Genomic DNA, 14681 nt, shown 5'->3' with positions numbered 1-14681 from the left:
ATCTGGTGTTAATTGCCATTCCCAATCTTTAATAAAGATTAGTAGGTTATTGATAACACATGTGATGCAAGCAGAGGTATTGAGACCCCACCATGCTGTGGGCTGTCTCCAGCCCCTGGTACCATTGCTCCACCAAGGCTATGCTGCTCTGACCTCAATCACATTTACATCTGTGGCTTCCTAAACTATCCCACACCAACGCATCATGTGATGGGGTTACAAGGGAAATGGGGGGTTTAAATGGGTTTATAGCTGCTCCATCAGCCCTTCCATGCTGAGTGTGGGGATCCAAGGTCAGCCACAGCTCAGCATTTCCATGGTTTATTTTCAGGGACCATTGTCACCCATCCCTTGAGCTTCAACCTGGATCCTCATCCCTTTGAAAGAGCTTAGCTTTGAGCCATGTATGCTGGGGTGAACAGGAAGCCAGTTTTCATAGGAAAGACTGGGATTTGGCCTAGCAAACCATGGACTGGGGAGACGACAGGGTGCTGTCCTGTTAACAGCAGTGGGAATAGAATGACTTACAATAAGACTGAGGTTGGTATGAGAATGAATGTGTCCTCCAGAATATGGAAAGGTGACCAGCTTCCACTGCATTTTCACAGCATCTGCTCTGATCCCTGCCAGGGCTCTGCCATCTCACTTTCTTTGAGAATCAGATACATGCAAAGGGTTTAGGAGTCACTGTTTAAATTTTCACCAAACCTTTGCTGTCTGCAGAGTCCATAGTTACATGCAGCATAGATAAGCATTTCTAGCCACTTAGGAGCAAAATTGACTGAAAATGGGCATTTCTGAGAATATTGTGGGACTGCTCAGGATGGAATGGCAGCCAGGGAAGAGCAGATACCTCACACAAGCTGAAAACCTGCTTGGGGAGGTCTGTCTGCCCCTTGCTGGGCAGGTGCTGAAAGGAAGAAATTCCATTAGTCTGAGTGGGGGTACTCCATGAATGAGCATCTCTGTAAATCAGAACATTTTTAATTAATTTCCCACACTAGCTTCTAAACTATGAGCTTATCCACTGGGTACTTACATCAATAGTCATGTTATTTTGGCTTGGATTCATTGTATTTAGACCCCAAAATAAATCAGTCCAATCATTTTTCCAAACAGCTTTGTAGAAACATCACTTATTTTGACTGTTCCATTCTTTAAATCCTGTTTTTTGAACATAGCCCATAGATTCAGTATCTGAATGGAGATGTTTGAAAAACACCTGTAAAACATATTTCTTAGTGTCACAATTATTGTAGTTTCTGGTTAGAGCAGTCAATGACAATTAGCAGCACATTTTCATTGGGGGTGACTTCTGTTGAGAAAATATTTTTTCCTAAGAACTATCAAGCCAAGGAACAGAAACAGGAATTCAGCCTAGTTTTTGCTTGCAGCTCTCTACAAGCAGAAAAATCCATGGTTTAGATACCCAGTTTCAAAGCCATGTAACTGCACTTGGAAAAGTGGCCCAAGTTTGGCCACCAGTAGAGTAGGGCAGTAACTTTTCCTGAAGTAAAGAGTACTCTTAAATGAAGTGGTGGTTTTTTTGAAACTAATGATGATGCTCAAAAATACTCCAGGCACAGGACAACAGGAAGCATCTGTCCCAAACATACAGCTTTTCCTTATATTGCATATAAGGGTCAGATGGAAAATTATGTAATTCTTAAAGGCAAGGCTAAGTGTAACACTTCCACCTATCCTGCCCACTCACCATTCCAGCTCAAATGCCAGGTGTGTAGCTTGCCAAATCTTTACTTAAGCTTCATGGATTTTAAAAAGACATATCAGGGTGCAGCTCTGAAACTCTCCTGTCTTGGTTTTGACTGATATTTTACAATACAAGCAGCCCAGAAGTTTTAAAAAAATCCCACAGTGGTTACACAGTGTGCAGCACTGTAACTGTGATGTGCATTTGGATTAACTCTCTCTAGTGAGTTATCCCTACAATCAGGGAGAGAGCTGTGCACTGGCATCCTGGCTCTGATGGCAGTGACAGCAGGTGCCCAGGGAAGACTGGAAGGGCAAGGCAGACCTCAGAAATAGCAAATATAAAAGGTATCATCATCTCTGAAAGAAGTCCAAGTGTAACAATCTGCAGTCTTTTATTTCCCCCGAAGCCTCCTTGGCAGTTTTGCAGCTGCTTCTCAGCTCCTGTTGTTTGCTGGCAGTTTCCAAATGCTCTTCTGCCTCTCATGGGTCTGACAAAAGTGTCTGTCAGCAGCCCTGGATGCAGTAGGTGGAGCAGCTGTGCAGCATTTTGATGGCCACCACAAAATAAATGACTTAGATGTGCTAGAAACAGCAAAGATTTTGGGTCAGCAGCCTGACTTCCAACCTTCCACAGGAGAGGTGGTTGCGTTGAAGCAGTAGGTGTTTCTTGGCCTGCAACTTTAGCTCTGTGTCCACCCCCTTTGTTACACCCAGGAGTGACTCAGGAAATGCAATACACAAACACCAACAGGCACTCAGCTGGCATCATTTGTTTATTTAATAAAGTCTTTTCTGGTTTTAAAAAAGTTTACAAGACAGATGTGTTCCACATGATAAACAACTAGAGGCTGATCTTTCCTTGTAATAACTTAATCCATGCAGAAAGACTGGACTGCCTAACCTGATGTTAGGCAGCAGCTAACAATTCACCAGAAGATGCACAGATCTGCACACTGCAATGGAAACAGTAACACATGACACCACAGAGTGAGAATCAATACACAAGCCTACTCAGAGAAATTTTCAGAATTCAAGTGTAAGTTTAAGGAAAAACCCTGATTTATTCTTTAAATGGAGCTCACGTACTGAGAGTGAAATGCTCTGCTACAGTCTGCCTACAGTCACCCTTTACTCAGCAGTCGTGTGAGAACACATACACAGAAATGTCACAAGTCCTTTTCACTACTGACACTACACATTAACAACTGAATCTGATAGCACTGCTTTGGTTGGTTCAATGCAGAATGATAGGTTTCTAATGTCTTAGCTCTGCCTTCCCGTTTTCCATCCTTTTCCAAAGTCGCTGAAGAGTGTTGCTGAGGCGAATGTTGGGTCTTTTTTCAAGAATCCAGTGTAGCTTTTGTGTAAGAAACTGTGGGAGGCAAACAAACAGGAACATTACTGTAGGTAGAGCAGAAATACAGCAGGATTCCTTCAAATCCCATTGAGAAAAGTATCTTTATTTATTGTCACAGCATGAAAATTAATGCCAGGTTATCTGTATACCACATTTTAGAAATGTTCAGCTGCTTAGAAACCCGAATGTTATTGGAAAGACTGGACTGACCAAAACACTCCAGAAGGCCTGCAAACCCTCTAAAATGCTCTTATTTCAACACATAACCCAGAAACAGTGGGGGGGAACCTTGTATAGAACAGGAATCATCACCCAATGTCTGACCACCTGGGAAATTCATGGATTTAAAAAAGAAAAGAAAGTTAACTTTGTGAGCAATGCACAATGCTGAATTGTATAAATCATGGCCAGATTAAACTCTAAGGACAGGAAAATGAGAGAAAGGTTAAACCTTAACTTTGTAAAGCTGTTAATAATTAAACCGCACAGCCAGCTCAGGGCTTCAGTGTGCAGACTGGGATAATAACACTTTCTTGAGAGCTTGGATGTATTTGAAAAGTCAAAATCAGCAATGTGCTTTTCAGCAATGTGTCCTGAAGGCTTAAAACTGACTGGAAGAGTATGATAAACACCTATCTACATAGGCAGATAATCCATGACAAAGGATTCAGGTCTGTATTCAGTCTAATTCCATTCACTGATGTCTAGGCATGTCCTGCAAGTCGAGTGCCTGAAGGGAAAGAAGATCTCCTGCTGCTGCTGAAGTCTGGCTCTCAATGCCTGCCCTAATGTCCTTATTAGATGGTGGAGGTCTGTAAAACAGCCTGTTACTAAATCATCCTGGGAAAGAACAAACTGAGGAGGGGCAGGTGAGAACCATGAAAGAAAGCTGCAGTTCTGCCCTGTCTCCAATTTCTGAGCTGTTTTCCACTTCCACTGCTGGGGACTGTGTGGTATCCGGGCTGGTCCATAGTGAGCTCCCTGCTAGGTGAGGACAGACAGAAATACAGCCCTGTGTCTCTGTGTATCTGAAGAACACAAGGTAGGATTCTGAGTTAAGTCACTGCTGTATTATCAGATCAAGCTTTCAGATTTCCTGAGTCAACATGGAAACACTCTTGCCTGGACCAAACCCTCAACTCCAGCCAAGCACTCAGCGCGGAAGAGGTTTTCACCCACCCCAGCATTCTGCTGTGCAACTGCAGATGGGAGCAGAGGCTACCCACCAGCAAGATGATAAAATTTCACCTTTCAGCACTTCTAATGCCACTCTCTGCATGTGCTGCTTCACTGAAACAGGCAGGGGGCCAAGCATTACAGAAGAGAGGAGAAGCCAAACCTGAGGCCTGCCTTGGATGAGCTAAGGCTCTCTTTCCGAGGACACATCTCCTTCTGCTCCGCTGCTGGCACTAGGGTCATCCTTGTTTCGGGGGGCATTTCTTTCTCTACTTGACTCAGATGGAACCTTGGTTCTGGTCTTCTCTTTTCTTTGTTGCTGTTTTTCAAGTTTTGTCAGCTATTCACAAAGTAAGGAAAAAACACATCATGGAATAAAACAATTTCAGAAGTCTATTTCTAAGAAATCATAAATGTGAGCATTTGTGTAAAACTTGCAACTTAGATTCACAACACTAATACCTGTATCAACAAAACAAAAAAAAAGAAAAAAAAAAGCTGAAGGCTCAGATTTTCAAAAATTTAGAAAAGACAGTGGATTATCACCATAAGATGACATGATCACCCCAAGTATAAAAGAGAAGTGATTTATTTATATCCCTCTAGCACAAGGAATACAAAAAATACATTTGGATTGACTAATCCAAATGTATTTTTACTAATTACATTGCAAATGACTTATAAAGTTCAGATTACCAATTACAAACACAGACAATTGCTCAGACAAAAAGAGATATTTCACTGTCATATCCAGTGACATAAAAGAGCTATTCATCAGCAATTATTTGTCTAATCTCTTCCTGCTAACATCACATTAAACACTGCAGGATGGTTCAGTTATCTCTTCTTGCTAAAGCTGAAAGCAAGAATATAAAAACCACACTAATCCTAAGCCTTAGTTCCCATGCTACAAGCAAATCAACAGATTTTTGACAGCAAAAAAAGAATGCAACAGGCAGGGAAGAGGAAAGAGACTAACAATTTAAACTGGCTCTTCTTCATCACATCTTGTGTGATGGATGTCTTGACCCTACCTCCTCTTGGAATTTCTATCAGCTGAACATTGCTGGGACCAGGAGTGGGAGCTATATTCCTTCTTTTCTGTATCTTTTCTGTCTCTTTCTTCTTCTAATTCCCTCTTCACCGAGTTTTGAGCAACTTAAATGACAGGTTTGGAGTTTGTGAAGTTGAATGGGTTAAGTCAATGCATTGTGAAATGTTTTGTGTTAATTGGATGTTGCTCTAAACCTTTGCCAAAGCTCTCTGATTTTCTGAAGGTTGCCAGTAAAGTTTTTGTTGTTTTGACCTCTTGATAATATCCTGTTGGAATTTCTCCCTTGTGTCTAACTCACGGAACATGAAAAAAACATAAGCCCTTTTAAGAGGCTCGTTGAGCAAGTTTTGGGGCCTTACAATGCCAGAGAAAGTTTTCAAACAAGCATCCTTGCCTGTCTTCAGCCCAAGTTGTGGCCACCAGGAAGATGTTGTCACATGGGTATAGCAGGCAGCCTTGAACAAGCCAATATTCCCCAAGAAAGAAATGAAACCTTGCAGTATCCTGCACGCCTTGGTAATTCCTTGGTTATTTTACATCTACACACAGGGCAGCAGTCCTCACTCCAAAATCAGAGCTGCTGCTGCTGCTGCTGCTAATTATGCATGGTTTGGCCTGAGAACTCTTTGGGTAAAACTGTGAGGGTACAGAAAGAAGAGAAACAGAAAGAAGAGAAACAGAAGTAGTTCTTTCAGGGGCTAAAACATCATACAAGAATAGAGAACAGAATTTGAAGGTAAAAACGAAACCGACTTCAAACCAAAATACCCAAGCTATTAAGGCAACACAGGGTACTTGTATCTGCTCATTTCATAGCTGGAGGACTTGTTGAGAAGGACGCTGTGAGGGACAGTATCAAAAGCTTTACTAAAATCCAGAAAAACTAAATCCACCACCTTCCCTTCCTTCACTTGGCAGGTGACCTTATTGTAGAAGAGTATCAGTTAGACAGGACTTTCTCTTTTGAATCCATGTTGACTGTGCATTGTCCTTTAAATGCCTTTCAACAGCACCCAGCATAGTCTTCTGCATAATTTTTCCAGGCACTAAGGTTAGATTAACAGGCTTCTAGTTCCCTGTTCTTCCCTCATGTCCTTTTTATAAACTGCAGTAACAATTTCAACAAGAGAAGCATTAAACAAATAACATTGGTGTGGCCTTGCTGAAGCCCAGTTGGTAATGACAATCCCTCCCCCTTTTCTTTTAGCCTGGAAAAGTTGGCCACTGTTGTGTTTAGAGGATGAGGAAGCCTCACCACTGCACCTGGTTTTCAGCACAGCTTGTGCTATTACTCAGCAGAGCTAACTCTCCTCTCCAATCCAGACTTAAATTTGGGGCTGAAATTCACTGTTCCCTTGTTTCTGACAGAGAGGCACCTCTCCACTTCCAGCCAGTCACCCACATGCAAAAGCACCCACATGGCAAGAAACTTCACTAAAGGCAGGGGGGGTGGTCCAGACATATTAAAAACATTGTTAATGAGTCCTGATTAAACAACAGCTTTAATGAGGAGGAGGAATAAACTGTGAAAAGCTGTTTTGCATTACATACACACAACCTTTCCCAGGACTGCAGGCAGCCATCAACAGGCCAGGGAACTGAAGAAAACAACGCAGTTATTGGACTGTTCAGAGGCTGCACAGGAATGACAAGGTCCTTGTGCCTAAGGGAAGCTGTACTGCTTCACAACAGGAATGCTACAATTTTGCAGAGGATACACATCCTTTCCAGACAGACCTATGGGTCACTTACTTGTTTAGGGTCAACAGTGGCTGCTGGGGACTCCAGTTCTATTGTTACAGGACCATCATTCTGGATGTGGACCTGCATGTAGGCACCAAATTTGCCATCTGAAAAGGGAAGAGACAACAAGTGCTCAGGACCCTTGGAAGGAAAACACACACCAAAGATTTTACCAAGTGTGATACCACAAAGAAATAAAAAATACATAAAAGGGCAGCCAACCATTGAACTGCAGAGAGCTACTAAGAAAAAAACAGTGTATGTGCACCCAGGTATGTAGTTTGAAATTCAGAGAGGCTAAATAGAGAAACATGCACAAAACAAACCCAGTCTACAGGTAATCAAGGTGTCTACAGTTCAGGATGGGCACCACAGTTCTCACAGGCAGGAGGTGAAATTTTAAAGGACCCAGCTGGGACCCAGTCCAATTAGCCAGTTGATGTTTTGAAGAAACTTTATATATAGGCAAAAGGTAAGAAGACCTGGAGCCTACTCTGAAGCATTTGACATTGAATACTCTAGAGCAGGGGACACTGGGGTGCAGCTCAGTCCCAATCTGCTACAGCCATTTCTACATTCCTGTTTGTAACCTAGGCTGGTCTTTGAGAGTTACACAGATGTAACCTATACCCTGTGACCACAAAAGCCAGTCAAAATTAATGCATCTTTCTTTAACAAAATAATGAACAAAGAATATTATCTTGAACTTTATTAGTGAGAGAACAACTATTTGAATTGCTCTCTACAATCATCCCATCCCTCTGCTGTACTTTACTCACAAAAAAGGACGGCCTTTTCCATTTCCCATTCATATGTATGGACCAAAAAAAACCCATGAACTTCACAAGTCCCTTTTTTGAGGGTGATAAAGTGGTCAAATAAGCCCCCACCTTTACCAGAACACTCAAAGCACTCCTGTGGTCACAAGAACTTTCTACCTTGTTTTGGCACCAGAACTACTGTCAAGGAACATCCTTCTGTAACAGCTCCCTCCCATTCTCCTCACACATTTAAATTTCTAGTTACTACTCTTCAGTGTAGTAAATTTTTTCCCACTCTAAGACTTCTGGACTGATCAATTCATCTTGCAACATCTTGTGCAATAAAATAGGATCCTAGAAGTATCATTAAAGTGACAAGTTCATTCTGCTGGACATCCATCTCTCCAAATTCCTTGCCTCTAAAAATCCGGCACACATGCCTTCCTCAGATGGAAGATCTTTACCTGAGGTGAGTCAGAGAAGCCACATCTGAGCCATAAACACTTGAAAAAGAGGTATCATTTACTTCCAGAGTATTTTTGTACATATTTTGAGCCTTATGACCTAGAAATTTCACACTGGTTTTACACTTCTAAGCTTGTCTACTTGCAAAGTTATTCTTAATTAACCTCGTGTGCATACTCTTGCTCCAGATAAGAGTGCTTATTCTGAAGTGACAACACTCACAAAGGGAATTAATCAGGGAGAATAATTATGCTTTCAACTTGTACCAAACCTTAATCTGAATTAAACTCTTCCTTGTGGAACAATCCTCTCATATTGACTTAGATATTACTACTAAGGGAGTAAGACATTTCACACTCCTTGCCATGTTAATCTTTACTGCCTCAGAGGACTAAATCCACATTCAAGACAGAGAGCAAAGGCCCTGACTCATAAGGAGGGCCTTGGTAGGTCTGATATTTGGATATTAGCTTGCACAACATGAATGCTCAGGTCTGCAGTCACCAGCTCTGCTCCTCAGAGTAGACTGAGATGTTTAAGAACAAAAGTGCTGAAGCACAACAGACAAGCACTTCTGATGCAGCCTTTTCCTATATGTGGGTGCCCATGTGTTAAATCTTGTTAAGGTAGGAACCATGGCTCTGAACCTTCTCCAAGATTTTGTTTGTCAGGTGTCCCACTGCTCTTGGTGTGAAAGAACGGTTTGTGCTTCTCTTTGGGGAGCACTTCCCATTCTGAGCTCCTGGCTGGCAAGCTCCAGATAGATCAGGGAGCAGAAAGGAGCTGCCTGCCCAGCACTTAAAACTTCCAATAGCCAAATTCTCTACTGAACACAAACAGGAACCAGAAAGTACGAGGCTCTTAGGAGATATGACAAGACCTTTATTGATCTGTCTTTGCCTCAGCTACACAAATTCCAGTTTCAGTGATTAAATTACTCCCCTAAGATGCATTAAGCAATTTGTAAGATCAAAGGGAAGGGCACCTATAGCAATCCAGAGAATCAAACTCTCATCTCCCAGTAACTACAACTGGTGTGTGTGTGTGCCTATGTGTATGTAGGGGCAGTGTCAGTACAGATTTTCCAGACAGCAAAGAAGCAAAAAACACTGGCAAAACAATTGGCACAGCAGAAACTTCGACCTGAGAGAATCTTAATAGACTTGGGTGCAACACACCATAACTGGCACAGCTTAATAAGAAAGCAAAATCATAAACTGACAGGTAGCTCCAGTGCTGCCAGCAGTTTTAAATGTATGTGTTATCTGACACACTAGCACTCTTACACTTCCAAATCTGTGGTTTCAGCACAGAAAAAAAATGCAGAAGTCAAAGATCTTCTTGCAGAAAGCACTGGGAAAAAAAGTGCCAAAATATGGGCACTTAATATTCATTTCAGGTATACAACTGCTATTCACTGAGAGAAGGAATTCAAAAAGCTGCTGTCAAAATATAAACTGGTTGAAGAGGTATCAGAAATGCACTCCTTATCAGGAACAAACATTGATTGGAAGAACATATCAAGCTTGAAAAGCTTGAAAAAACTGACTTTTTTGTGTGCTTTTCACTGTCCCTCCTTGGAAAGCACTGGGATAATTACCCTAACCTAGAGTCAATATGAAAATTAGCCTCTTAATCTTTCCCCAGCTATCAGTTTTCTGTCTTTTTTTACTTTTTTCCTCATAAGGAAAGTAAGGTCAACCATAATCTATTAACAGCCACTATTTAAAAAATAGTCTTTTCTAAAAACTTGTCTTCTGTCAAGTGTAGCAAAAAGTCAAATGTGAATATGAAAATGGACAGAAAGCACTCAGAAAACCAAACAGAAAAGACTGAGTATGGACAGAGCACAAATACACAGGGAAGCCAGGCATTCTCTGGTAAAGAGAAAACTGTTCCACACACAACACAGAGTTGAGGAAAGAGAGCCTAAATCAAAAGCTGTTCTTAAGTAGCACATTACACCTCCCACTGTCACAATTCCGTTTAACAGGATGTGGAAGTGACAGATGGAACTGTGCTGTCCATCACATACTGGTGACACCTTGGAACCTGACTGAATACACTTCTCAGAAAAAATTGCATTTCTTGGGTAAATCTAACTACACAGCACAAAACATCCAGCCTTTGAGGGAGTCTGACCTCAGAGTTTGTTCTCATGGCTGCAGCTTCTCTGGGCTGCTCATGTTGTGCAGCCAAAAGGAATACAAGAACATCTACATGTCATGCAGAGGAAGGCCAGGAAACAGCTTGGCTAGAAGACTGGAGTGGTCAACCTGACAGGCTCTACTGAAAATACCGTAACATCCCCCCAGCTACAGAAAACCACAGAATAAAGAAAGCAACATTCAGGAGGGAACACACACGACAAGTGTCCACTGGTCACACCAAGGACCTTACCAACCTTCTGTCCTTACCTTTAATAAGCTCTGGTTTGTAGGCTTTTCTTAGCTGCTCTAGGAAGTTGTTATAAAAAGACTCTGCCTGCTCCGTGGGCATTGCCATGTGATAGTCAGGCTTGTTTCCCTTCAGGATGCACTGGAGAGTAAATTGGCTCACACACAACACTTCATACTGTTTATCCATCACACTTTTGGACCAGTGCTTCCCACTTTCATCTTCAAAGACTCTCAAGTTCAAGATCTTTCGAACCCTAGGAGGAGGAGAAGATAATTCCTAAATTGTCCCACATAGGATCAACAGGTACCATACAGAATGAGAACAGATGCATATTCAGTCTGCCTCCACGTAACAAGATATCCCTCTGCACCTTCATTCCCAGCCATGGGAATCTCATCACATTAGGCCATAACCAAGAGAGCCCTTGGTTAGATGATTAACCCACACCATCATTTTACAGAGTCTGGTATCAGGACAGAATAACTGCATGTTACACAGTGACATAAAGATGGCACAGGAAGTAAGAAAGCTCACTCTTTACTATCTGCTTTCATGTGTCACAGCATTACTGAAAGTGTGAACAGCTTTAGGAATTTTAATCCTCCCACCGCACCGGGAAATCACACTCAATAGGAAATGAGATCATCCTAAAATGTGTTTAAAACTGTGGGGTTTTGTTTCCAATCATGATTCACATATACTCCTCCTGCTTTGTCACTCCCTAGCACTATTCCCAAACCAGGCCCCATAAGCCAGATGATGAAAACAATTTTTCATCAGGATGAGAGGAGGAATCCAAGGAACAGGAGAGAACTGCAGCTGGCAGCAAAGTGGTTTGAATTTTGAGCCGATTTTCTAAAGATAGGGGACAGAAATGACTGGCTCAAGCAACAAGGGGACCTTCACAAGTGGATCATGAGAAGTGGCAGGCAGCTGCAACCTAGTCCATGCCAGGACTTTAACTGATAACAGGACTGCATGCAAGCCACTCTCCTGTCTTTGGTTTCTTCTTCTGGCTTCTTCACACCTGCAGCACCAAGGGAGCCTATCCAGTGCAAAGCGTTTCAGCTGCAGTCATCAGCCAGGCATTTTGCACTGCATCAGAGGTGAGGCAGTCAGTGTAAGATAAAGCTGAGATTTTGTTGTGGTCTAGCTTCAGGGCTTTGCCATGACTAAGGCACAGTCACAAGAACACCCTTGCCAATTTGTGTGTGTCAACAGCAAACAGAATTAACTCCTGAATGAAGTGGATTGTTGAAAGCATCCACTGGAAGGCACCAGCAGAAGGCTTAAATCATCAACACTACTCTGTTTTCTTCACAGAGATGTTCATTGTTTCATTACAGGATTACTAAAGTTTCCTTTAATAGGACCTGAAAAGCCTGGTTAAGCTGATTTCTCTCAGTCCTTTTGCCCAGATGCTGGCTTCCTGCCCTTCCTGTGTCAGCCATCCCAACAACCTGGTGTGTAGAGCATGGTAGCTACAGACCTCCTGCCTGCAAAATTCAGAAGCAGCTTCCACATTCACCAAGGTAGGGATCAGAAGCGATGGCAGAGCAGAAGTTACACACTAAGGAAGGCAAACAGTAAGGCAAGCCCATTGAGCATGTGAGAATAAAAACCCCTTCTTGACATCAATCAGCTCCACTCCCTGTTTCTTCTTTGCCTTTGCAAGGACTTAGGTCAGCCCTAGAGCAATAACCAGCCCAAAAGAGACAGAAGAAGCCCCTGGAGAGCTCTCTCTTTGCATGTGTTTTCTGGCTGAATTCCACTATTCTGTGGCCATAGAACAGATGGCCAGAGCCAGTCCCCCAGGCTGCCAAAACTGATGCCTGTTTACAGACAAGCAACCGACAAGACTACCCTGCCTTTAGGAAGAACAAAACTCATGTGCAAGCTAAAAGGAGAGTTTCAGGTTTCTGTTAAATCCCATCCTTGAAGGATGGATTTTTTTTGACTCAAAAAGGACAGACACCTAAAAAAATCTGTTCTTGATAAAAAACACATAGCAGAAAATGGGAATAGATTTTTCTCAATGGAACATGAAGAATAAACTCTAAGAAACCTGTATTCAAGGTAAAATCTGAAGAGAAACTAACAGGCAAACCTGAATTTCCCAATAAGAATAGCTGATTTGTTTAGCTACTGCACAGGTATCAGCACTGCACAAATGGAAGAGTACAGGGCAAAAGGGAGTGACTTACATGTGCTCCAGCTCTCTTTGTGTATCTTCCAAAGAAATGCCCAGCAGCACACAGAGGCCTCGTCCTATTGAACTGATTTGTTCACCACCCACTGGAGAAAGGAGAGAGGGAAAAGAAAAATAAGGCTAAATGCACTGTCTTGTTTTATGGCACATGTAAAGACTGGTTTCAGCTGGCCAACCACTAAAGAAAACAGCATTCTAAATCCTGTTTCCTCTGTCTTAAGTTTGTAGATTTGAAAGATCACATGGAAACATTCTTTCAAAAGCTTTCAAACATCACCACTTCTTTATGAGCTTGTAACTACTCCAGCATTTAAAAACACTGTAAAAAGATTTTTTACTACAACTGGATCAGCTGTGGTAACCAGAGAAGTGGTAAAACTCTTTCCAATCCTTGAAAAATTATCCACCTGGTTGATGCCACTAAGCGTAATTTCTCTACTCCACCATTCCCTTCATACTTTGCATTTTTTGTGAAAAGGTGATTTCTACCTGATAGAGTCCTCATGGATTTTTTGAAACATGACTTTCAACAACCTCCAAATTCTGCCCTCCTAATTGGGAAAACAACCCCTTTCATGACATTTACAGTAAAACACAAACTATCATAGATCTGCTGTGTTTTCCTAAGAACTGTTTTAAATTACCTTAATTTAATTAAATTATCTTAACGTGGTTGACCCTGAGATGACTGCAGTAAGAATAAATGCAGTCTTAAAACTGAGATAAGCACCAGCTCCCCCGCTGTTAAAACTGCATCCAGGTTCATGACTGGAACAAAAAGGTCCAAACATCCCATAAAACGAAAGGAGATCAGGCCTCCAGTGAAAGCTGAAAGTGACTGGGCACTAGTGGCCAGATCAGGGCATGAGTCCTCTAGCCCAGAAGGGCTCTGTTAAGTACAGCACTGTCTCTCTCACAGAGTGATATCTCAAAATCTTCAACAGCCACAAACAACAGTTTAAATCTTCCCCAGAAAAGTGATACCAAGTCAGCAAGAACACCAGTGCTGACAGGGTCTGACCAGCTGTGCCCACAGTCCCAGCTGTGCACAAAAGCTGTGCCCTTACAGACACATTCTGCCAGTGCTGATGCACAAGCAGAAGCTGTTGGATAACTGCTGCACACCCAGGACTCCCACAGCAGACATTCACTGCCTCACAGGCAAACTTCTTGGGGATTTTAAGCCCCTTGAGCACAGAAGGTCCAAACCAATAGCAGGGACATTCCATCAGGACACATCATTCCTACTGGCACCAGGGCTAGACCCAGGAATGCAGTGCCTGGTGGCAGCTGGGACAGCACCACTGGCACACACACAGGCAATGCAAAAAGGTGAGCCAGGCTGCACTGTCACCTTGCCTGCGATGCACTGAGGTGACAGTGACTGTAGTGCCAAAGCATGCATGCCACGGGAGAGGGACACTGGGATGGCACTGCCACCACACGCACAGCAATGCGAGGCCGTGACCAGGGCAGCCCCACTAACACAGCATCAAGGCGGTGTCACAGCACCAAGCCTGACAGAGCCCAAGAAGCGTTCGGACAATGCTCACAAGCACATGGTGTGATTCTTGGGGACGTCCTACGCAGGGCTAAGAGCTGGACTCAGTGATCCTTGTGGGTCCAACTCGGAATATTCTTGTGATTCCGTGAACACAAGCGATGCAAGATGACTGCGACTGTGCTGCCAACACAAAGGCGCTCGAGGAGGCGATGGCAGCGCGACGGCCAACCCACGCCTGCCAGCCAAGGCTGCGCACAGAGCTCATACAACCCCCCCACACCCCCCCCCCCGGCGCCCGC

General features: G+C 42.9%; 1 protein-coding gene across 1 annotated transcript in view; it reads right to left on the bottom strand.

Annotated features, from left to right (window-relative positions):
* Window positions 1–2468: 2468 nt before the first annotated feature.
* The window catches only part of DTD1 (D-tyrosyl-tRNA deacylase 1), a 13556-nt gene continuing 1343 nt past the window's right edge, over window positions 2469–14681 (bottom strand). The window contains exons 2-6 of the mRNA XM_017729605.1: window positions 12874–12998; window positions 10687–10922; window positions 7053–7150; window positions 4410–4586; window positions 2469–3085 (exon numbers count right to left, since the gene is read on the bottom strand). Of these exons, the coding sequence (XP_017585094.1) occupies window positions 4431–4586; window positions 7053–7150; window positions 10687–10922; window positions 12874–12998 (615 nt within the window). The 3' untranslated portion in view covers window positions 2469–3085; window positions 4410–4430. The remainder of the gene's footprint in view (window positions 3086–4409; window positions 4587–7052; window positions 7151–10686; window positions 10923–12873; window positions 12999–14681) is intronic.

Source organism: Corvus brachyrhynchos, unplaced genomic scaffold (genome assembly GCF_000691975.1).
Source record: "Corvus brachyrhynchos isolate BGI_N302 unplaced genomic scaffold, ASM69197v1 scaffold101, whole genome shotgun sequence".
Classification (NCBI taxonomy): Eukaryota; Metazoa; Chordata; class Aves; order Passeriformes; family Corvidae; genus Corvus; species Corvus brachyrhynchos.
Note: the sequence above shows the minus strand (reverse complement) of the source record. Positions and strands in the feature narration are given on the sequence as shown.